The 24,138-nt window shown below is 47.9% G+C and overlaps 1 protein-coding gene and 1 long non-coding RNA gene across 2 annotated transcripts in view; both read left to right on the top strand.

Moving 5' to 3' along the window:
* LOC147619235 (uncharacterized) overlaps window positions 1-7,806 on the top strand; it is a 63,090-nt gene extending 55,284 nt beyond the window's left edge. Inside the window, exons 8-14 of the mRNA XM_086772880.1 lie at window positions 2,471-2,510; window positions 2,641-2,704; window positions 2,797-2,867; window positions 2,962-3,035; window positions 4,463-5,104; window positions 5,197-6,578; window positions 6,673-7,806. Of these exons, the coding sequence (XP_086629006.1) occupies window positions 2,471-2,510; window positions 2,641-2,704; window positions 2,797-2,867; window positions 2,962-3,035; window positions 4,463-5,104; window positions 5,197-6,578; window positions 6,673-7,572 (3,173 nt within the window). The 3' untranslated portion in view covers window positions 7,573-7,806. The remainder of the gene's footprint in view (window positions 1-2,470; window positions 2,511-2,640; window positions 2,705-2,796; window positions 2,868-2,961; window positions 3,036-4,462; window positions 5,105-5,196; window positions 6,579-6,672) is intronic.
* Window positions 7,807-10,929: 3,123 nt separating this feature from the next.
* Window positions 10,930-24,138, top strand: part of LOC147619234 (uncharacterized) — a 31,641-nt gene continuing 18,432 nt past the window's right edge. Inside the window, exon 1 of the long non-coding RNA XR_015261828.1 lies at window positions 10,930-11,018. This is a non-coding gene — a long non-coding RNA (uncharacterized LOC147619234). The remainder of the gene's footprint in view (window positions 11,019-24,138) is intronic.

Here is a 24,138-nt window from a genome sequence, read left to right as displayed (position 1 = left end):
TGGTGGTGAAGGCTATATGCAGGCTTCAAAATGGCCGATCATAGGATCACAAGGGGCTTATGGCTGAGCACCTCTGTTGTGGAGGCGACACCCTGGCCCCCCTCCTAGCCCATTTGTTTAATAGGGCTCTCTTAGAGGGCGTTCTCCCCACCTGATCATCACACATTATTGCACCTATCCATAAGGTGGGAGACCCCGTGGGTCCTAATAACTACAAAACCATCATGATCGGCTATGTCTTTTAAAAGTTCTATGGATCTATACTTGAGTCTGAGCTCAACACATTGGCAAAGAGAGGGATATAGGGCACCAGGGCAGGCTGGATTCAGGAGGACCTTCTCCATGTTAGATCACATATTCACACTTCAGGCTATCATCGAGCAGCCCAAGGCAGATGGCCGCCGACTTTACTGTTGCTTTGTGGACTTCCGCAAAGCTTTTGATAGAGTGCCTCGGGCCCGTCTCCTACAACGCTTAATAGCATCTCGGGGTCCTGTCTGACATGATCTGGGCTATCATTTCCATATATGAGTCAGTTAATGGCAGGGTGAGATGCCCGGGAGGACTATGTGAGGAGGTCTCTAGCACCATCGGAGTGAAACAAGGATGCCCATTATCTCCGACCCTCTTTGGACTTTACATAGATGAGATCTCAGACTTTATTGATAGAATTGGAGGCGGAAGAGCTTTTCTAGGAGGTATTCTTGTTTCCATCCTATTATATGCTGATGATATTGTACTCATTGCAGATTCTGAGGAGGGGCTACAAATGCACATGGATACTTCACAGGATTTTTGCACACAGAGGGGGCTCTTAATCAACCTTGGGAAAACCAAGGTCATGGTATTCCACACCTCCTACCCAGTTGCAGGCCGTAGAGAGAACACTTACATGGGTAGCAGGGTTGAGGTGGTGCACTCATATGTCTATCTTGGTGCTATCTTCGGTCCACGCTTCTCTATGAGACAGGCAGCAGAGGATAGACTCACTAGAGGATATGCAGCTCTAGCTTTATTGGAGAGGCAGAGTTTCCAGGTGCATTTTCAGGAGCCGAGGACGAAGGGGGGTCTTTTTGACACCCTAGTCACCCCGGCACTTATGTATGTAGTTCCCTTCTGGGCATGAGATTTATCCCCGGCAGATTGGCAGCGCATAGAGCGTCCTCAGATCATGATGCTATCACGGATGATATGCAGCTAGCCATCTGTTCCCCACCAGATCATCCAGGCAGAGTTTGCTGCGGCTCCTATGTTGATGGAGGCCGGAGGAGAGCATTCATCTTGGTATGGCACAATACTCATGTGGGTTCAGGCACATGGATTACAAATGGACTGGCCTCCTCCATTTTAGTATGATCTAGATTCCCCATACATTAGGGTTACTCGAGGACAGGAACCGGGTGATCTGATATGATCTACTCTGCAGCTACACACATAACACATGGATCACACCAGTAGGTCCATTGCCTACCAAGATGCAGTACTACAGAGATTATTTCCTGAGATTCACAGCAGATGGTTTTATACAAAGACCAAGTTTTCTTGATGCCTTCATGTCCCATGCTATTAGGATAGCCATTGGCCAGCTTAGGGTATCATCCCATAGACTGAGGATAGAGACTGGCAAAGTTGAGTGGATACCCAGAGCGGACAGGACAAGTAGACTCTGTCAGATGGGGGCTGAGACGGAGGAGCACTATGTTTGCCAGTGCCCAGTCTACTATGAGATCAGAGGGAGATTTCACTCTCTATTCAGAGAGGGCTTCTGACCCTTATCCCCGATCATGGAGTACCCAAATCAGAGGTGCCTTGGACTCTTCCTATTGGAGTTCAGCCAACACAGAGAGTCACTACTTAGAGCCCCCAACAGCCCTCTTCCGTGACGAGACATACCATGGATAGCATTGTATCACTTTGGTCTCATAGACCCATTGGGTCTTTAGGAGACGTTTAATATAACTTTCTTTCTTCCTCTCTCTCTCTCTCTCACATGACAAGTTTCCATGGACAGTTTTGTATCACCCCACTGAGATAGCTATATTTATGTTTTCATTCTGTTTTATTTTCCATTCCACGATGAGATATGCCATGGACATTATTGTACCACTTTGGTCTCGTAGGCCCATTGGGTCTTTAGTAGACGCTTAATATATCTTTCTTTCTTTCTTTCTTTCTTTCTCTCTCTCTCTCTCTCTCTCTCTCTCTCACACACACACACACACACACACACACACACGTGCGCTCACTGCAGTCCCACGCGCACACAATGTTTTCTGTTCAAACAATGGGCAAATCGTAGTTTGGGATGAGTTTATGAGGAGTTAGCTCAATTATCTTTGTGAGTTTTTTTTTTCTGTTCAAACATTAGATTGTTTGTAATTCCAGTTCTTTCTGTTCAAACATTAGATTGTTTGTAATTCTAATCCCTGTTTTGGTGTTGTAATATCTTAACGGTACTTTGAATTTGCAGGCTTAGCTCGCACATCTCAACCTGCACATAAGCGGAACAGGTAAAGAGAAGTCTGGTTTTAGGAGAACTATATGATGATGGGTTGTAGATTTTTTTTCTTCTTTATAAAACAGAGACATGTTCAGTGCCAATTTATGAAGGTTAGCTAATCAAAGGTCTGTCTTTAGCAGGGATACTGCTAGTTCGCATACAAACGATGATGCTTCAAACAAGAAACTCAAGGCTGGCATTATGGTAAGCATTTTGACTGGTTTTGAAACCTTTGAGACAACTTATTTCACATTATGACTTTTTTCTTGTAACATCCTTGATTTCACAAATTGAAGGTGGATGCCTCTGGACGATTAGCAGACGTGGCCTCCAGCTCTTTAACAATAGACAAGACTATGCATCCAAGGTTAGTTTTCAGTGTGTTGGATGCTGGTCTATTTCATCTGTAGGCACTTGTTTTCTTTGCTAGATGCGTATGCTTTACACAATTTTTGGTGCAGGGAAGAATTAGAAACGGTCATGGAGATAAATCCAACGAGAAAGCGACTTGGGAGCTTTCTTATTCAAGGCGATCGTATCCTTTGGAAAATTGGTTTTTGATTAGCTTGAGATATCTGAGGGTACTTCTGCTATGTGTGGAAATGATAGAGGTTACTTAGCACTAGTCTAGTCTCCCACATTTTCTTGGAACTGTAACTTCCTTCACAAGTGTACCTTTGGTAATGCCTTGGCCTCCTTCAAGCATAGTAGACTTGCGTGTCTCGGTGTAGAAGCTCTTCCTAGGGAGCATATCAGTGAAGTTGTCCAGACCTGAGAGGACAGGACTTTGTGCAGCACTATTGTGGATGCATTAAATGTCAATGGTAGAACAATGAGGAACTGCATTCATAGACACACGAAACAGGGAAAACGGTGACCGGAAACGGGGAAACGTTGTTTCCCTATGCCAACTTCCTGGAAACAGGCCGGAACGGGGGAAATGGGCAGTACTATCCCATGTGGCATAGAAAAGGCCAAAAAATTGCAACGTTCACTGGCCATGTGGCATAAAAAAGGCCAAAAAATTGCAACGTTCGCAAGCAGCATTAAAATAGGCCAAAAAAATAAAAAACACGTTCACTGGCCCATTAAAAAAATCGCCACATGCTGCAGTTGGCCCAAAACAAATAAAAAATACTTTGTGCTTCTTAATTTATCAAGTATATGTGCCGTTTCCGTTTTCGAGGGGGTGCCGTTTCTGGTGACTATGGCTGCGTTGCCAAGTTGTGGAGTAGTGCATATGTCTGATTGCACAAGCTGACTTCAAAACCTAGCAAACCTTTTCATGTCCACAGCCATAAATTTATTCTGCAACTGCAAGCTTGGATTGTCATAGCCAAGCAGCTAAGGCAGCATGCCCCCATGTGTTCGATTCTTGTGATAGACTATCTGCCGTGTCTTTTCCTGTGCATGAAAAGTTATTTTGTTACATGTGAGAGAAGAGACACAGCTCTCATTGGAAAGTTTGAAAGTTTTTGTCAAGCCTCTGCATGTGGGTCGGGTGGGGGAAGGAAGGCTTGCAGGGGCTGGGGGTCTCTCTTCTTGGCCCTCCACTAGTGCTTGCCTTACTGCAATGTTTCATGTGCTTCCTCCTGTCGGTCATGCCAAGGTGCTATGGAGTGCTCCTGCTGGCCCCCCTCTTCTATATCTCTGCAGTGTTTTGTTGTAGTATGTGGGCAGAGGAAGCACACATTCAGCATGGAGAGGGATTTTTTTTTGGGTTCTTTACTTGATTAGAGCTCTTGTTCATAGAAGCCTCTAAACCTTCCTAAAAGAGGATTCAAATTAGTTCTACTGTTATCTACTTTTAAACCTGTGATTTTTTTTTCCTTTTTTTGGCTGGAATCTTGATGATCTCGGTGCCGTTACTGAAGGTTTGCATGTGACACTTCTTTTTTTCTGTTAGATTGGTGTTGTGACCTTTGGTACCAGTCTTTGTTCCTTAACTTGGAAAATGCACAGGTGTTAAAGAGAAGAGAAAAGTTCAGCTCTTTGAAGAATCTCGGGCTGCTGTGAGACGCAAAGATGCAGACATGGCAAAGTCTTCTAGCTTCGAATCTGCTCCTCGGCCTCTCTCTGCTGATGATATAAAGAAAGCTAAACAACGAGCCTACTTTTTAAACAGTAAAAAGCCACAGAAGACTTCTAGTTCAGGCTCAGATATACCATTAATTATGGAATCATCAGCAGCTCATTCCTTTGCACCAGTGCCCTCCTTTCACCAAGGGCAGCTTTGGGGAAGGATGGTGAAAGATGCTGGAAACAATATAAGAATTTCTGAAGTCGGAAATGGGCCTTTAATGGGGGACAATGCTTTGGAAAGTTCTTCCCTTTCCATGAAAGGGGAGAGTTCTGAATCTGTGCTCAGGCTTAGCATTGATCCTAAAGTTTCAGGTGTAAAAGCAGAACAAGGTGTCAGTGGCCATGGGGATCCTTCTGACGTGTTAAATACATGTGTTGAAAGTGTACAAGTTGAAAGCTTGGCAGGGACACTGGGGTTTCTTGGGTTAGATTTCAAGCTTTCAGATGGTGTCAAAGAAACTGCAAGATGCAGAGCCACAGATTTCATGGATTTGGCTATCATTCAGTGGGAAACACCACCAAGTAGGCACTGTTTGCTCTCTTTCCTTCTGTATATTTGTGCTCAGGTTTCAGTTTGAAATGTTCTAGTCCTTATCTCTTGACTTGCTTTGTAGGAATTGCTCTTGATCCTCGATGGAGAGTTGCAAGCGGGGAGCAAAGCACAGAGACCGATTCTCAATCTGTTCGGTTGAGCAATGAACAAGAAGCTTTGTACCTGTCACCTGAGTGCATCCCGCCCAATCCAGAAGAGCCTGCAGAAAGAGTCTGTCTCTTTGTTGATGATATTCTGGTTCCTGAAATTCTTCTGGAGGCATTGGATGAAGAGAGTCAGGAAAGAGATGGTTCCTTACAATCTCCGAGGGACTTGGAGTCAGCAAGAGCGAGAGGGCAGGAAGCAGATAGCAAGAAATTAAACACTGGTACTGATGTTTCAGGCCAAGGATCAAGTGCTGTCTGGAATGGAGACATTTCAAGTTTTAGTAAGGAAGATATTGATAGGTCTGTTGAGCTGGACATGGCCAAAAAATATACACACTCCTTGGAATTGAGCAATGGGAACAAGCAAGAATCATCACTGCTGGTTATGTCTAAAGGATTCCACCAAGAAAAGCTTGTGAAGAAGGTAAGTGGCACTCTAGATCCAACCAAGATGTCCTGTGTTGATCCTTCAGAGCTCACGCTTGCTACAGTACTGGATCAATCACTTGAAGTTGGCACAGAGCTACCAAAATATGGACACGACATCTCTGAGACTTTTAAGCAGGGTAAAGGCACCCCCTCTTCTCAACTGAAGAGTAAAGAGAATGTATTGGAACACGGAGATCAGACTGCTGTAGCTTCATCCCATGCACTCAAAGCCCCTGAGGCAGAGGCTTTGGCTGACTCTTTGGGTCGAAAAGACATGTCGACCGCACTTCAGAAAGGATGTGGAATAACAAATTGTGCATCATCTGACAGTCTCCAATTGCCTCTGCTATTAGAGCATTCTTTGAATGCTATTGCAGGCGAGGAGACTTTAGGTTTGAAGCTTTCTGAATTAAGCAAGGAAGCCTGTTTGGACATGCTAAAAATTGTATTGCAGCAACTTGCGGATAATGGGAAAGGGTCTGGTGCTGATCTTGAACTACTTTCAGTATTTTTGAAAAATCCTGAACTTGTACGTGCATTGATGTCATCCCAAGCTGGGTCTTCTGGCATAGACTTGGCTGCAAAGGCATGTGCAGGACAGGATTCAAGTGCAGTTAATGCAAGCAGCAGGCTGAAGGACTTGAGCATTCAAGTTGAGAAGCTTGTAAGTAGAAACACGCTTAGAGTGGTAAATGGTGCTAGAGAAATGGAAAGTGCAGGAACACCTGCATCACTGCCTCCGTTGCACACAGGCCATGTAATACAGCCAATCAACAGACCAGTAGCAGCAGCGGAATCACAACTAAGGCCACCTCTGCCACCAATGCCACCTCCCTTTCCACGAGCCCTGCCAGTCATAGACCAAGCAGTGAGTTTCTTTTTCCAAATGTTTTACAAAAATCTTTGGTTAGTGTGTATAACTTACATATGGTTTCTCACAAAGCTTCCGTTCATGGTTACAGATTCAGCCACAAAGTAGCCAGAGTAAGGTTGTAAACAGCACCCTGTTTTTGCAGCAGCCATCACCACAGGCAGACATTTCCAGGCTATCTGAGGATTTAGCTCATAACTCTGGATATGATTGGAGTCATCCCTATGATCACCTTGCAAACTATGGTCAGCAAGGTGCTGGACTAGCTAGGTCTTCAATGCAAACTCCGGTACCTACAAGGACAACTGTAGACTATTGTTCTAGCCTCAGTGAATATCCCCGGTCTTACCCAGGATCTAAGCAACCTCCTGTGACAAGAGCTTCTCAACCGCCCAACCTGGGTCCACCAACAGTACAAACAGATCCAAGGGTGCAGTCTTCTATGTTCATGCATGGTGGTGGGCATGGCCAACTGAATCCATCAGCTTTTCATGTTGAAAGACAGGAGAGAGCAATGAACAGGAAAAATGGTTTTTCTTTTGTAGACGCACCAAATGCACCCTTGTTGCACAATCTACAAACCAGGGATACTAAGATCTCAGCTGGCATTTTGCCAGTTCCAGAAAATGCCCATGCCAAATACAGGGTGCAGCCTTCTAAAATGATGCAAGAAACACATGTAAGGCATGTAGGGAAAGTGCCAGTCCTTATACCCGATGCGAGAGGGGGTTTGATTCCACATCCAGCTATGGGAAACCAAATGCCCCCTTACTTGAACTATGGGCACCATTACCACGATCAGAGTTTCAGACAGCCATCATTATCAAGCTCATGCCCACCTTCTTTATTGCCTCCTTTAGCAAATGGACGGGCTCCTCCATCTTTTCCCCCCAATTCTTTTAGAGCTCAAGGAAATACCATGATTTGGAAGCCTCAGCCATCTCATTCTAATCATGGCAGACATGCGAGGCCAGGCTGGAGGGAAGGTTAACATTCTTTGCTTGTGGAAATTATCAAGGTGAGAGGCTACTTTGAGGTGGGGGCATTAGAACAATGTTGGCAGTTTTGCTTGACTTCTTGGGTCTCTGGGCCTAGTGTAGAGGTTGGACAGAAGCTTGTCCTTGTGTATTCATCAGGAAGTTGGCATCCGCTGACATCATTCTGTAAATTAAGGTCTTTGTAAAAAATTTGATTAATGGGATGATTCATAACACGTGTTTTACCAGCAAAGGCTTTTTCTGCTGCAAACCTGCTGCAGTGCCATGAATTCATAAGTTGGACATTTGTCATTGATTTATTATACGAAGTGCAAAAAGCTTGCAGTGGGACTAGTGTTGTCCAAATACTAATGCAGCATTTAATATTGATATGCTCATTTTCTTCCTTGCTATACGTGGCCTGCAAGCTTGTGATTTCCTCTTTTCCAGCGATATTAAATGCTTCAATTATGGAATTATTTGGTTGTTCTGGGAGGACTTCGTATTTGTACATGGAAAATAAAGCTTAAAGGCTTTTAGGTAGAGTCTTTCTCAAAATAGTATAAACCCTCCAAGGAGGCCAATTTTACAATGTTTTTTTTTTTTTGGGGGGGGGGGGGAGAGGAAGCTTCTGTGGGGGCCGGAAAGAACAGCATCCCTGCCCTTGCAGCAGGCAGGACAGGGGTCCAGAGGCGGTATTGGCGGAGAGGCATTGAAAGCAATCCATAATCAACCAGGTGTCTCATAATCTCATGGGCTCTGTCATGAGATAATAGATACTGGGGAGGAATCAGGATGCGATAGCTGTCTCCATGGTGTCAGAGAATCACTGAATTTATTGACGCTCGATGTTTTTGGTGGGTTGCGAGCCGATGAGTGTGAAGAGTCGAGTCAGCGGGGAGGGGGGGTGGTCATTTGCGCGAGCCAGCAGGTCCAAGTCCGGATAGGAACCCTGATGAGGTACACACATGGGAGCTCAGTAGTGGTGGGGATCAACCTTATGGTCTTCTCTGCGAAGGCAGCTGAGGCGAACTTGATTCAGATGTACCCATTGCTGAGGAATGGGATGGCTGTCACCAGCCTGGACATTTCCCAGTCTGAAAGGGGTCTGGTGGACTCCAGGATGTTTAAATATTTGGAAAGTACAAGCTTTGGGAATGGGGGATTATCTTAGAATACAAAGGACCACACTCCTAAAATTTAGGAAAGTTGCTATTTTTGGCCCGACTCTGATGGAAATTCTGTTCGTGTCATTACATCTGGAATTGAGCAGATACCAAGAGTTGGCAAAGTGCCTATGACAGAATGTCTACCAGTTGGGATATTTTTAGAGATAAAGTTTATGGAAGAACCCATCTCTTAGATTGGGACATGTGGCAAGGAGGTGGACCAAAGTGAGACAAGTGGCCTGACACTTGTTAGAAAATGGATCAAAGTGAGACAAGTGGCCTCACACTTGTCACTTCAGCTATTGTGTGGCTCTCCGCTTGTCATTGTAGCCTTCTCTTGCCATTTTAGCTCATGGGAGGCCCAAATCTATAAATTGGAGCCCTCTCTCTTCATTAATAGAGGCTCTCTTGCTGCACACTAGCCTCTACCACCATTGAAGGCTTCCCTAATGATGGCTACTCTCTTTCTCTCTCACTTGAAGGCTGCCCATGAAGAATACCGGCTGTTGGGGACTGTTTTGGAGGCTTCCATCGCCAAGAAATACTGAAGGCAAGGGTATTCAATCATTTATTATGATTTCTAGCCATTGTACTTGTTGTACCAGCATTTGTACTTGCTGTACCTGCTGTACCAGCCACCGTACCTGCTGTACCAGCCACCGTACCTGCTGTACCAGTTGAATGGAGAGTTGTACTTGCTGTACCAACTCTATTGCATGAAGACCCGTGGTTTTTGGGGAAGAATCAGTACCCACACGGAGGTATATGGATTATATTATTGGCTCGGCATTTCTACAGCCTATGTTCCGGCTTGGTTGCCTGGTGTTGGGTTGTGTTATGGCATTTGTATATGGATAATCCGGCATCTCCCGTGGGGAGAGTAAGGCCCTCAAACCTTGTACATGATATTATTCTCCTTGGGTAATAAAATACTCCAAGGGGGGGGGGTGGTCGGCCCATTCCGGCCTCTATGCGGTGTCACACGTGCAAGCTCCATTATCAGCATTTGTGGATGTTTTGTCCAGCTTTTATGTTTTATGCAAAGTGATGATGGATATGTGTTAAGACTTTGGCCACGTTTAAGTGTTTTAATATGCATTGATGGTATCAACAAGTGTGTCAAAGGCCCTAGTCCCCCGGGCACTGCCGCCGCGAGTTTCAATGGCAATGATGTGCCCCTGCTCGCTGACAAGGGTGACTTGCATGTGGTCTTGGACCTGGTCTCAGGCAGGTCTGCTGCTGAGGAACTTCCAGACTAAGGTGGTGGCCTCCAGGGAGGCCAGAAAAGAGGCCAAGAGCTGGAGGTCCACATCCAGATAATGGGAGTTGATGGTGGCCTTGAATGGGTTCCACCTCTGACACGTGCCTGGAGAGGTGGCCTCAGACAACATGTCGAAGTGGGAATTGTGTCAATTCTGCAGTGTGATAGTGGGAGAGCTTGCCCTCCAAGTGCTTCCTCAGAGTGGAGGGCAGGGCCAGTCAGTGTCACGTAGGCAATAGCTCCCCACGTGATTATACTTGGTGAGGATCTCCTGGTTGTGTAGAACACTTGCACCTATGTGCTAGGGTTTTTCAGAGATAGAAAGAAGAGTGCGGCAGAACCACCCATACAACACACACAAGAGTCCTAAACTACTGCTTTGTATTATGTACAAGAAAGAACTCAAATTCAAGTACAAGATTTGGCTGAGAATGAAGACATCAAACCACAACCTTGGGTCAAAGGCTACTGGAACAGCGAATACAAAGTCTACCCGAGCTAATGAGATAAAAGTGGGAAGTATTATGTACCTAACAGTGATCCTCGGGATTAGGGCCTAATCTGGTAAGGGTTGGGGAGCCTTGGGATTAGGGGATGGCCATACATAGGTTATGGGTGGCTAGGGTGTCGGTATGTGCCTGGACCGGACTCTTGCCATGAACATGGTAGTTCACAGGTGGTCTTGCCAAAGGTCCCTTAGGACAAGTTGTGGTGGTATGGGACGCCAAGGCTGATTGGCTTATTGGCTTGGCTTGTGGGGGAGTGGAACCCTAACCCCTAGCTCGGGGGTGATTCCTGATGGAATCTACGATTGGGAGGTGAGGTTGCCTGCACCCTTCTATATGTACTAACCTTGTTTGTTAGCTTGTGTATTAGGTGGTCCTATGGGGGCTTTACAGTTCATATCAGAGCTTGCTTGATCACGGAAACTGAAAGGTTTACAAGGTTTGCGCGTCTATCTTGAGTTGTGTTTGGGGAACTTGTCCAGGTCTCTCTTGGTCGCCATGCTTTTGTTTGGTTTGCAAATCAAGTAAGTGTTCTCTTCAATCGAGTGGCATGAAGGAACTTGTGGATTCTGTGTGGAGAGAGAGAGAGAGAGAGAGAGAGAGAGAGAGAGAGAGAGAGATATTAAGTGTCTACTAAAGACCCAATGGGCCTATGAGACCGAAGTGGTACAATAATGTCCATGGCAGATCTCATCATGGAATGGAAAATAAAACAGAATGAAAACATAAGTATAGCTATCTCACTGGGGTGATACAAAACTGTCCATGGAAACTCGTCATGGAAAACTAAGAACATAAAAACATGGGAGGAACATCAGCTCCGAGTAGATGGTATACCACTCTCCAAAATGTCAAGCATGGGGTTGACAAGTATGGCCAAGAGGTCTCCTTCAGCTATGTCATGTGGAAAGGTAGCTCGATGGCGGTGGAGCATGTCCTGGATCTGGAGCTGATGAGGTGATCATGGCCAACGAGGGGGTTGAGGGTGACGGGCACGCTGGAGTTGAGAGGCTGGGTCCGAGGTAACTCCTCTCGGGCGAGGTAGGTCCAGAGCAGCTCGTGGAGGGTCCACAAGATCCACCATGTCGGTTTCCTCCATCTCCTGGGTCCAGAAGAAACTGGTGATGGTTGGCTGTTGAGGGAGGGGGCGGGGTGGCTGGGGCCTGTGTCTCAAGAAGGTGTCCCTGTGTCTGTGGAGGTCATGCAGGAAGAGGCCCAGGCAACGCTGGTCCTGGAAGTCAATGATCCTGGAGAGTGGACCGAATCCCTCACCAAATAGACAGTGAAACCTCCTGCGGATCTCATAGTATACTGGGCAGCGGCATATGTAATGCTCCTCCGTCTCAACCTCTGTGTGGCATAGTTGGCAGATCCTCGCCTCTCTGGGTGTCCGTACGAGCTTCCCGGCTCTGAAGACGCGCTCAGCTCTACCTGTCTCCACTCTGAGGCGGTGGGAAGAAACCTGTATCTGGCCAATCGCAATCGGCATGGCATGGGACATGTGAACACTCAAGTAGCCCGGCTGCTGGATGAATCCATCCTCAATGAGTGTGAGGAAGTGGTCTCTATAAAGGTGGCTTGGCGGTAGACCGCCGCATGCATATGAAAGAAGTTGTGGCGGATGTGTGGAGTATGGTGGTGAGTTGTGTTGTGAGGGTGGATAGGGGGACAGTAGGTTCCACATCCTGGAGTTGGCGGTAGATGTGGTTGGAGTGAACAAGGTCAAGCTTGTGATCAAAGAGGACCTGAGTGTAATGTGAGATGGGGGGTGGTGGTGGAGGGACGGGTGGTGTGCAGGTAAGAGTGAAAGAGAGATAGGCATGGTCAGCTTCAAAAGGGGATGGCGGAATGGAGTTGTCGGGGATAAGGTGTGCCAAAGCCGGAGATCCCATAAGGTAGTCCACAGTGCTAGTACCTCCAGAGCGAGGGAAGGAAGTGAGGGCGCCGGAGGAGGGCCATCGGGACATCCCGTTATAGATAACGAGACCATGTGCAGCTCCCAGCTCTAAGAAATATCTCCCGGACACTGTTACCTCCTCATGGTCCTGTGATGATCGCTGCAGCCCTGTGTCAGTGATGTCCGGCTCCTGTAGCTTTATAGGGTCGTCTAGATCGAGTAGTGGGACCTACTGACTTCCCGTCCTAGCGTTGAAATTCCCGAGTAGGACTTCCCCCAGCTGTGAGAACTCCATGATATCCTCATATAAAGGTTATCTACGGTGACTGGCCATGCTATGCGGCGTAAGGGGAGTGGCGTGGTGCAAAATAACACACAGCAATGTGGATGACTCTGTCACTGCTAAGCTGTAGCCGCACCCAAAGATATCGTGCATCCTCGTCCTTCCGGACGATGCTGAGAATCTGTCGGAGATGGGATCTAAAAGGACAGCCCCCCCCCCCCCATACTCCTCTTGATGTGCGGATCTCGCCTCGAAAAGCTGACTCCCACTCATACCCGGCTATGTATGGTAAGCCCCTCTCAGGGCTCTGATGAGTCTCTGTAAAACAAATGACATCCCTGCCTGTGAGAATCTTGCTAAAGCCTCTTGGATTTGACTACAGCATGCCATTGCAGTTCCATACTGCCAACCCGAGGTGTTTGGTCTCATAGACCCCGCGTCCCTATTTGGGACGGCGCTCAGTGATAATGACTCTACCATCCCTGTAGATAGCCCACTTGCCTGCTCTGCGGGCCTCATGAACAGTCACCATCGCCTCACGCTGGTGTGCCACCTGTGCTGGAGTGAGATCATCTCCCATGTACACCTGTGTGCCCTCGAGGGTAGCCTGCCTGTCTAAGAAGGCCTGTTTGCTGGTGGCATCAGGGTGAGGGGTCGCTCTCATGTCATATCCTTTCCAGCCCTCCATGTGTCTGCAAAGGGGGGAGCGATCCCGTCCACTCCTAGCATTTAGCAAAGTGTCATGGCATCCTCCTTTGGGGAAGCCCCCGCCTGTAGCCCCCATACTTGCACATGGAGTGCCCTATCCTTCCATAGAGAGAGAGAGAGAGAGAGAGAGAGAGAGAGAGAGAGAGAGAGAGAGAGAGAGAGAGAAAAGAAAGAAAAGATATATATTAAGGTCTACGAGAGGATAGATTGGCCTATGAGACAAATCTGTGTACAACTAGTCCATGCCCTGAGTATCATGGAGAGAGAGAAAGAAAGAAAGAAAGAAAGATTTTATTAACGTCTTCCAAAAGACCGAACTCGGCCTATGAGACAAATCGGAGTACCTGTATGGGGTATCCTCTGTCATCCCAACAAAATGAAAAAGTACTGAACAAAAAAAAGCTGAATCTGGGTGTGCAGGGGATGGAGCTCTACTACTAGGAGAAATGCAAAGCTATATGCATGGAGTATACAATCATGATATGCAACCTAGCTAGCTCCATCATGTACCATACTGGGAGAGAGGAAGGAAGAAAGAAAGATATATTAAGCGTCTACTAAAGACCCAATGGGCCGATGAGAGCAAAGTGATACAATAATGTCCATGGCATATCTCATCATGGAATGGAAAATAAAAGAGAAAGAAAACAAAAACATAGCTATCTCACTGGGGTGATACAAAACTGTCCATGGAAACTCATTGAGAGCAACATTAGCTCCGAGTAGATGGTATACCACTCTCCAAAATATCAAGCATGGGGCTGAAGAGTATGGCCAAGAGGTCTCCCTCAGCTATGTCACGTGGAAAGGTAGCTCGATGGCGGTGGAGTATGTCCTGGATTTGGAGCTGATGAGGTGATCATGGCAGATCCTCTCCTCTCTGGGTCTCCTTATGAGCTTTCGGGCTCTGAAGATACGCTCAGCTCTACCTGTCTCCACTCTGAAGCGGTGGGATGAAACCCGTATCTGGCCAATCGCAATCCGCATGGCATGGGACATGTGAACACTCAAGTAGGCCGGTGTTGGATGAATCCATCCTCAGTGAGTGTGAGGAAGTGATCTCTGTAGAAGTGCATCTTTGTGGGGAGCTCCGGAGGTGTGATCCATGTGCAATGTGTGTAGAGGCTGAGAAGATCTGACCGGATAACCCGGTTGGTATCCTCGTGAGACAGCCGGAGAAAAGGGGAGTCTAAACTATCCTGAAGGGGGGGTAGGCGGTCCATGCATAGCCCATATACTGAGAACCAAGTGGAAACTAGTGCATACCATACTCCAGTGCTAGTTGTCTGGGGGACTCCAAGGCAAGCCTCGGGTACCTGTGGGGATCCATGTGACTCATGCGATGGAGGTATGTGATTGTTTGGAAGATTGCCTCCACTACCATCGGGGCTGTAGCAAACTCTGCTTGGATAATCTGGTGTGGGACTGATGGTTTGCTATGGATCATACGGGAGAACATCACGACGTGGGGCCTCTCAACTCACTGCCAATCCTCCTCGGATAGATCTGGCCCCCGAAAGGCTGCTCCATACATCAAGGCTCGTGTGACGAGGGTGTCAAAAAGCAAGCCCTTCGTCCTGGGCTCTTGGAAATGCGCCTGGAAGCACTGCCGCTCAAGTAAGCTCAAGGCTGCATATCCCCGCGTCACTTTGGCATGTGCTGCGGGAAGCATGGTAAAGCGTGGGCCATTGAAAGTGACACCAAGGTAGATATAGGATGAGACAGTCTCCACAGGGTCCCCTCTATATGTGAAGCTCAATATGGATGTGAAGGGGCGAGAGGTATTGAAGACCATTACCTTGGTTTTACCAAGGTTAACAGAGAGGTCCCGCTGAGTGCAAAAGTCATGTAAGGCATCCAACCGTCTCTGAAGCCCTTCGGGTGAGTTTGAGAGGAGGACGATGTCATTTGTATAAAGTAGTATGGGGATCAATATGCCTGCCAGTGTGGGACCAGCCCCGCCTAATCCACCAATGAAGCTCGAGATCTCATCAATGTAGAGGCCGAAAAGAGTGGGTGATAGAGGGCAGCCCTGTTTCACCCCAATAGTGCTGGAAATCTCGTGTGATGTACCTCCTGGGGTTCTCACTCGTTGGGTGAGGGACTCATAGAGGGCGATGATGCTCCAACCCATCCTCTAATGTCGTGCTCTACCCTCCTCGATGATGGCACGGAGGGTGAAGATGTGGCAAGGGTAGAGTAGCTCCTCCGAAAGCCAGTGTGTCCTGAGGCTTTGCATCCTTGGCTCTCTGCAAATGAACTAAGCTCGGCCTCTAGCAGTGATCCATAGAGTTTGGCCAATGTGTGGCCAATCATGATCGTCCTGTAGTTATTAGGATCAAGTGGATCTCCGGCTTTGAGGATGGGGGTGATGGTGTTGGTGGCATAGTCACATGGAACGCAAAATGGGGACGGAAAAGATTGAGAATGGCCATTCCCTGTGACTATAGAGTGACATGGGACGAGAATGGGAACGAGAAGATGCTCCCATCCCCAACATTCCCTAGTCTATAAATGCCCATTCCCTTTGACTATGGTTGGTGGACCAAGAGAGTGGAAATCCTTCACAAAGGGCTCTATTGAACATGTAGGCTAGTAGGGGCGCCAGGGTATCATCGGCATGCGAGATGTACTCGGCAGTGAGTCCCTCATGATCTTTGGCTCGCCCATTGCATAGTCTACGAATGACCTTGAGGACCATGCCCATTGTGAAGAAGGTGGAGGTGGTGGGGCGGGGATCTGGTGGTGGGGGTAGGGGTGGCTGATGGGGGATATGATAGAGGGAGCGTGCATAGGAGTGCCATGTGTCCGGGCAGGTGATAGGTGTGGGAGGACATTGTTCTCGGAGTTTCCTCCAGGCCTCTTTGCAGTTCGGCCCTAAGAAAAGTCGGTATAACTCATCCTCTTTCCGAGCATAGAACTCCCGTTTCTTGCGTTGGGTGAGCCGTTGAGAAATCTGTTGCGCTTGGCGCTTCGTGATTTGCCCAATTCGTACCTCATGCTTAAGACGGGAGCGTGTAGCCCGACATTCGTCATCATACCAACAGTTCTGGGGCATGGAACCGCAAGGTGGCTTGGCGGTAGACTGCCGTGTGCATATGAAAGAAGCAGTGGCGGATGTATGGAGTATGGTGGTGAGTTGTGTTGTGAGGGTGGATAGGGGGACAATAGGTCCCACATCTTGGAGTTGGCGGTAGATGTGGTTGGAGTAAACAAGGTCAAGCTCGTGATCAAAAAGGACCTGAGTGTAATGTGAGATGGGGGGTGGTGGTGGAGGGACGGGTGGTGTGCAGGTAAGAGTGAAAGAGAGATAGGCATGGTCAGCTTCAAAAGGGGTGGCGGAATGGAGTTGTGGGGGATAAGGTGTACCAAAGCCGGAGATCCCATAAGGTAGTCCATAGTGCTAGTACCTCCTGAGTGGGGGAAGGAGGTGAGGGCGTCGGAGGAGGCCATCGGGACATCCCGTTATAGATAAGGAGACCATGTGCAGCTCCCAGCTCTAAGAAATATCTCCCATACACTGTGACCTCCTCACGGTCCTGTGATGATCGCTGCAGCCCTGTGTCAGTGATGTCCAACTCTTGTAGTCTTATAGGGTTGTCTAGATCGAGTAGTGGGACCTGTTGACTTCCCGTCCTAGCGTTGAAATCCCCGGGCAAGAGGACTTCCCCCAACTGTGAGAACTTCGTGATATCCCCATATAATGGTAAGTACGGTGATTGGCCATGCTTTGGGGCCTAAGGGGAGTGGCGTGTTGCAAAATAGCACACAGCAATGTGGATGACTCTGTCACTGCTAAGCTGTAGCCACACCCAAAGATATCGTGCATCCTCGTCCTTCTGGACGATGCTGAGAATCTGTCGGAGATGGGATCTAAAAAGGACAGCCCCCCCCCCCCCCTCCCCCCCCCCACGAGCCACGTACTCCTCCTGATGTGCGGGTCTCGCCTCAAAAAGCTGACTCCCACTCATACCCGGCTATGTATGGTAAGCCCCTCTCAGGGCTCTGATGAGTCTTTGTATAAAAAACTGACATCCCTGCCTGTGAGAATCTCGCTCAGGCTTCCTGGATTCGACCATAGCATGCCATTGTAGTTCCATACTGCCAACACCAGGTGTTTGGTCTCATAGATCCCGCGTCCCTATTTGTGACGGCGCTCAGTGATAATGACTCTACCATCTCTGTAGATAGCCCACTTGCCTGCTTTGCGGACCTGATGAACAGTCACCATTGTCTCACGCTGGTGTGCCCATTGTGCTGGAGTGAGATCATCTACCATGTACACCTGTGTGCCCTTGAGGGCAGCCTGCCTGTCTAAGAAGGCCTGTCTGCTCGTGGCATCAAGAAATCTAATGATGAGGGGTCGCTCTCGTGTTATATCCTTTCCTGCCCTCCATGTATCTGCTAAGGGGGGGGCGATCTCGTCCACTCCTAGCATTTGGCAAAGCGTCATGGCATCCTCCTTGGGGGAATCCCTTGCTTGTAGCCCCCATACTCGCACATGGAAGGCCCTGCGTTTCTCCTCCTCGATAGGCTCATGTATGTTGCTCTGTGGGGGTTTGTGCTTCTTCACCACCTCCACCCAATCTTTCTTAGTGGTCTGCAGTTCTTCCCGCAGCTTATCACTCGCAGCTTTCAACTGCTCCAAGTCAGTCCTTAAACCCTCCTGAATATTCAGTTCCCCTTCCTCCACTGTATGGTCCTTGACCTTAGCCTTTAGGGCTTCCATTTCTGCCCGGAGTTCCCCTATCATTGGGGCAGCCTTTGGCAGTCCTGTTTGTTGCAGCTGGGTCTCTTTCAACATCTGAATCACCTCTTCCTGGTTGTTCACCTGGGCTGCCAGTTCTTCAATCTTGTTGTTCTTTCCTTGTTGCGGAGGCCTTCCAACTGTTTTTCATGTTGGTTCAGAACCCTGTCCAGCACCTTCTTGTGTTCGCCCAGTAACTTCTTGGTGTTGTCCTCCACTGTCTTGATGTATGCCTCCAGCTCCTGTAGGTTCATTGTGGCTAATTCCCCCTAGTTGCTGCCTTGGGGGCCTGAGAAAGGGTGGGTGGGTGAGTGCGTCGGTGGGAAAAGCACAGCGGACAGCACAGAGCAGCACGGGCAGGAGAGACCACCAGCGCGGAGAGCAAGCAGGGAGGGGGGGGTTGCGCAACGTCACGAGCGAGCGAGCAAGAGAGAGAGGTATGTGCATGATGAAGATTGGCAGTCCAGTATACTCTGAAACCCTGAAGTGCAGATCTTCTTTGATCCCTTGTTATGGGCAGGTGTTTTGTTGGTGGATTCATGCTGTGCTTCTGCTGTCGACTGTGGCGCTGTTGTGTATACATGCTGGGCGACCACATTACACAGTTGCACAATCCTGTGCTGGGCAGCAGCAGTGCTGCGCACTGGTGGCCGTACAGACTGTGGCGCTGTTTTTTGTGTGGTGCTGGCTAAGCATGGCCTGTCCACAGCAAGTGCACAAGGACAGTGGGTGTACAGAGCAGCAGGTCGGGCGCATAGGCAAGGGGCAGGAAAGGTGAGCAGCTGACGTGCGGGTCTGGCGTATGGAGCACAGCCAATCAGGCTGTCATACAGGTGCCCAGACGGGCTGTAGTCAGGTGCACAAAAGCAAGCCTATATTATTGGCGGGCTGCTAAGGGTGGCGAAGGGTATTTTTTGAAAGTTTTTTTCTAAAAAAAGTATGAGGCGTGGGAAAACATAAAAGCACCTCTTTGTTTTTGGGAAAAAACATACATTGGGATGGGCTAGTATCTTCTAGTTATTTTTATTTTAAGCACCCTCCTTTTTCATAGTGGGAAAGCACATGGGTGTTTTTTCCACTTATAAAACCGTGGGAGTGGGGGGTCTTTTACTCACCTTCCTTTCTCCACACGTGACAAAACTTTGGAGACGGTCTATTGCGAGGCTTCACAATACGGTTTCCAACTCTCATGCGTCGGGTATTGGTAATTGGGTAGTTTTGCATCCTTTCTCGTTTTTTCTCACGTGAAAAATTCCTCTCTTCCTCACGAAATAGACAGTGAAACCTCTCGTGGATCTCATAGCATACTGGGCAGCGGCATATGTAATGCTCCTCCGTCTCAACCTCTGTGTGGCATAGTCGGCAGAATATCTCCACTCTGGGTCTCCGTATGAGCTTCCTGGCTCTGAAGATGTGCTGAGCTCTACCTGTCTCCACTTTGAGGCGGTGGGATGAAACTCGTATTTGGCCAATCGCAATCCGCATGGCATGGGACATGTGAACACTCAAGTAGCGTGGCTGCTGGATGAATCCATCCTCAGTGAGTGTGATGAAGTGATCTTTGTAGAAGTGCATCTTTGTGGGGAGCTCCGGAGGTGTGATTCATGTGCAATAGAGGCTGAGAAGATCTAACCGGATAACCCGGTTGGTATCCTCGTGAGACAGCTGAAGAAAAGGGGAGTCCAAATTGTATTGAAGGGGGGGTAGGTGGTCATGCGGAGCCCATATACTGAGAACCAAGTGGAAACTAGTGCATACCATACTCCAGAGTGGACCTCAAGTGCTAGCTATCTGGAGGGCTCCAGGGCAAGCCTTTGGGTACCTGTGGGGATCCATGTGATTGATGCGATGGAGGTATGTGACTACTAAAGACCCAATGGGCCTATGAGACCAAAGTGATACAATAATGTCCATGGCATATCTCATCATGGAATGGAAAATAAAATAGAAAGAAAACATAAACATAGCTATCTCACTGGGGTGATACAAAATTGTCCATGGAAACTCATCATGGAAATACTAAGAACATAGAAACATGAGAGCAACATCAGCTCTGAGTAGATGGTATACCACTCTCCAAAATATCAAACATGGGGCTAATGAGGATGGCCAAGAGGTCTCCGTCAGCTATGTCACGTGGAAAGGTAGCTCGATGGTGGTGGAGCATGTCCTGGGTATGGAGCTGATGAGGTAATTGTGGCTGACAGGGGGGCTGAGGGCATCAGGCACGCTGGAGGGCGTAGGCTCGGTCCGAGAGGTAACTCCTCTCGGGCGAGGTAGGTCCGGAGCAGCTTGTGGAGGGTCCACAAGATCCACTATATCGGTGTTCTCCACCTCCTGGGTCCGGAAGAAACTCGTGATGGTTTGCTGGCGAGGGAGGGGGCGGGGTGGGTGGGGTTGAAGCTCTCTCAAGGTGTCCCTATGTCTGTGGAGCTCAAGCAGGAAGAGGCCTAGGCAACGCTGGTCCTGGAAGTCAATGATCCTGGAGAGTGGACCAAATCCCTCACGAAATATACAGTGAAAGATATATTAAGTGTCTACTAAAGACCTAATGGGCCTATGAGACCAAAGTGATACAATAATGTCCATGGCATATCTCATCATGGAATGAAAAATAAAACAGAAAGAAAAAATAAACATAGCTATCTGAGAGAGAGAGAGAGAGAGAGAGAGAGAGAGAGAGAGAGAGAGAGAGAGAGAGAGAAATGAAATGAAATATTATATTAACGTCTTCAAAAGGCGAAAGTGACCTATGAGACCAAAGTTACAACCATGTGATATCTGATACACTATCTGGAAAAGAAAAGAAAGAACTGAAGGTAAGTATCTAGCCCTACAATACATCAGTAGGGAGCATCAGTAGAGAGAGAGTCATATTAACGTCCACGGAATGCCTTGAAGGCATACAATGCTCAAAAGAGAGACAATTGCTGGGCACAAAGAAGCTTATGATTAATGTTATGTGAATCATCAAGTACAATTTGGCTGGGAGCCTTATCTTTTGACTTTAACACAATCACACAAAGTAACACACGGATGACACATGGCAACACTTATCTTATCCACTTATAAGGGGTGTTCACACCTTAGCAAGTGTTCACACACACTTATACATGAATAAGGTGACACACACACATAGGGTGGATACATACACATAGGGTGGATACACACAGGCCTTTTGGGGGCAGTTCACACACGGACACAAGTGGGTACATAGGGTTACACGTGAATGTCCGAAATATCCAACAAAACCCCCTTCGGAGCGAAGGTGATATCTTATGAAGTGGCCTTCATACTTATGGTGATTTGGGCTCACTAGCACCACGTGATGCAAAAGATCACAGTGACCATATGTGACATGATCCAACAGATCACAGTCAAGTCTGCAAATGGAGCTTGACCACTCATAAGATTCCTCAACCCTTCTAGACCAAGCCCCCCTTGACTCAAAACAAGGTAATGAAAAAAGTTAGGAAGCCTTTTATAGCACAAGGTGGTACAAACATAGATGGAAAAACACTAACACACACGAACATTTATTACAAATCTTTTTCGGGGGACATCCCGGGAAGAGAACCCTGACTCAAGCACTTAAAAAATAGGAAATTACAATTGTCGAGGGAAACCAAGGTGAAATCCCCCCTTCGATGCCGGTGATGTTGCCTTTTCCAGTGTCTTTTCCAGGCTACCCCCCCCCCCCCCCCCCCTCCATTGGCTTATGGAGTGATCAATGTGACGGAGATGGCTCCGATTTTACTGATTTTGGGCGATTTATGGAAAACCCCCAAATCTATGTACTTGCAAGACCTCCAATTTGATGAATTTGGCCTTCCTTCAAATTAAAAACCCCCAATTTCTATTGATTGTAGGAGTAATTAATTAGGCAATTTTGGGCAAAAGTTAGAAATGCCCCAAACTTGAAAATTAGGGTTTTTTGCTGCAGGTACAGGTACAGGTGCTTCTGAAAAAACTTCAAAAAAACTGACGGGCAGCGAAAGAAAAAAGAAAGAACAGGTGACGAGCAAAGCGAAGGAGCACGGGAGAGTCGCCGAGCAGCCAGGTGGCCCGGCAGTGAACGGAGAAGGTCCAAAGCGATCAACACCACCAAAACAAAACGGAGCCGCCACGCCCAGTTGTAAGCAGCAGCGAAGGGAAAAGTTCGATGTGCCGAGCAAAGCCTGCCTAGAGAGGCTTTGATACCATTGTGCGATCAGAGCCCTCTATCACCTACTCTTTTTGGCCTCTACATTGGTGAGATCTCGAGCTTCATTGAGGGATTAGGCAAGGCTGGTCCGACATTGGTCGGCATATTGATCCCCATACTACTTTATGCAGATAACATCGTCCTCCTCACAGATTCAGCCAAGGGGCTTCAGAGACAATTGGATGCCTTCTAGGACTTTTGCACTCAGCGGGACCTCTTTGTTAACCTTGGTAAAACCAAGGTAATCGTCTTCACATCCAGATTGAGCTTCACATACAGAGGGGATCCTATGGAGATTCTCTCATCCTATGTCTACCTTGGTATCACTTTCAGTGGCCTATGCTTCACCATGTTTCCCGAAAGACATGCTAGAATGACAACGATATGCAGCGTTGAGCTTACTTGAGCTGGAGTGCTTCCAGGCACATTTCCAGGAGCCCAGGACGAAGGGTTGGATTTTTGACACCGGGGCACTTGAGAGGCAGTGTGCACACATACAGTTTGAGGAGCCACGCACCAAATTGTGGCTATTTGATACACTTGTCACACCGACCCTCTTGTACGGAGCTCCAATTTGGGGGCCCAGTATACATCACAGATCTCAGAGAGGGACAGATGAGGGATGCGGGCAAATGGAGAGACCACTGATTATGATGATTGCCCCCATGATACGGAGCAAATCATTAGTACCACATGAGATTGTTCGGGCTGAGCTGGGTGCCCCACTAGTAGTAACCGAGGCCCTATTCCAGGCAGTTCCCTTTTTACAGCGGCGGCTATGGGAGCTCCCTCAGCAGAGGTACTCCCGATTGGCATTGACCTCATCTATACAGTTGGCAGAGGATGGAGATACTCATTGTTGGTACGCTCAGATGAGATCATGGTTTGACCTACATAGTTTGCGGATAGAGGCACCACCACCCTTTCAGTACAATATGGATTGTCCATTTTTGGATCTCACCCGCTCAGAGCAAAACCGCGTGATCAGGATGGATATCATCAGAGTGGACATAGAGAGGACATGGACTAGCCCCCTTGAGCCCTTGGGCATGAAAATGGCTCATTACAAGAGCCATTTTCTACACCTCTCATCACCGGATGATTTTATCACCCGCCCGGCGTACATGGAGTTTGAGGATCAGAGATGCCTGGGATTGTTTCTACTTGAGCTTAGGAGACACAGAGAGACCCTCTTGGCAGACAGGAGGCCGAGCCATGATGTGACAGATTTCTTCGGCACCCGCACCAGCAACCCGGCATGCCAATCTATGCTCTGCTACACAGAGCCGCATCTCCTGATACCTCCTCCATTGGGCCATGAGGGCACCGACCACGCTCCCAGGGAGTCACCCCACTGATAGAGCAGTTATCTTATGTCGTGCTCGTCGGCCACGCCCACCAAGATCCCGACCACGGCATCCTCACCATCGCCAGATCAGAGCCATTATTGCTCGGCATCGGGTGCGCCTACCTCGCTTCTACGACCTCTCCATTCTAGATAGCCCCATGGCGGAGATACTTGATCTAAGGACAGGGCCACACTTCAACTGATCAGCATATATGGATCTACTGATATACATTTTTTAGTATTTTCCAGTATTTTCTACTCAGTATCATCTTGGAGTCTTACAGTTCTATTCTTATAACTGTAGGACAATCAGTTTGTTGTACTTTTTAGTCTCATTCAGTTGTTCTCTTTGATGAGACACCAACTTCAGATGTACTCTCAGTTTTGGTCTCATAGGCCACTATGGCCTCTTAGAGACGTTCATATATCATTTCATTTCATTTCTCTCTCTCTCTCT

Source organism: Cibotium barometz, chromosome 33 (assembly GCF_041138505.1).
Source record: "Cibotium barometz isolate CiBa-2024 chromosome 33, ASM4113850v1, whole genome shotgun sequence".
NCBI classification, from domain to species: Eukaryota; Viridiplantae; Streptophyta; class Polypodiopsida; order Cyatheales; family Cibotiaceae; genus Cibotium; species Cibotium barometz.
This window is presented reverse-complemented; position numbering and strand designations above follow the sequence as displayed.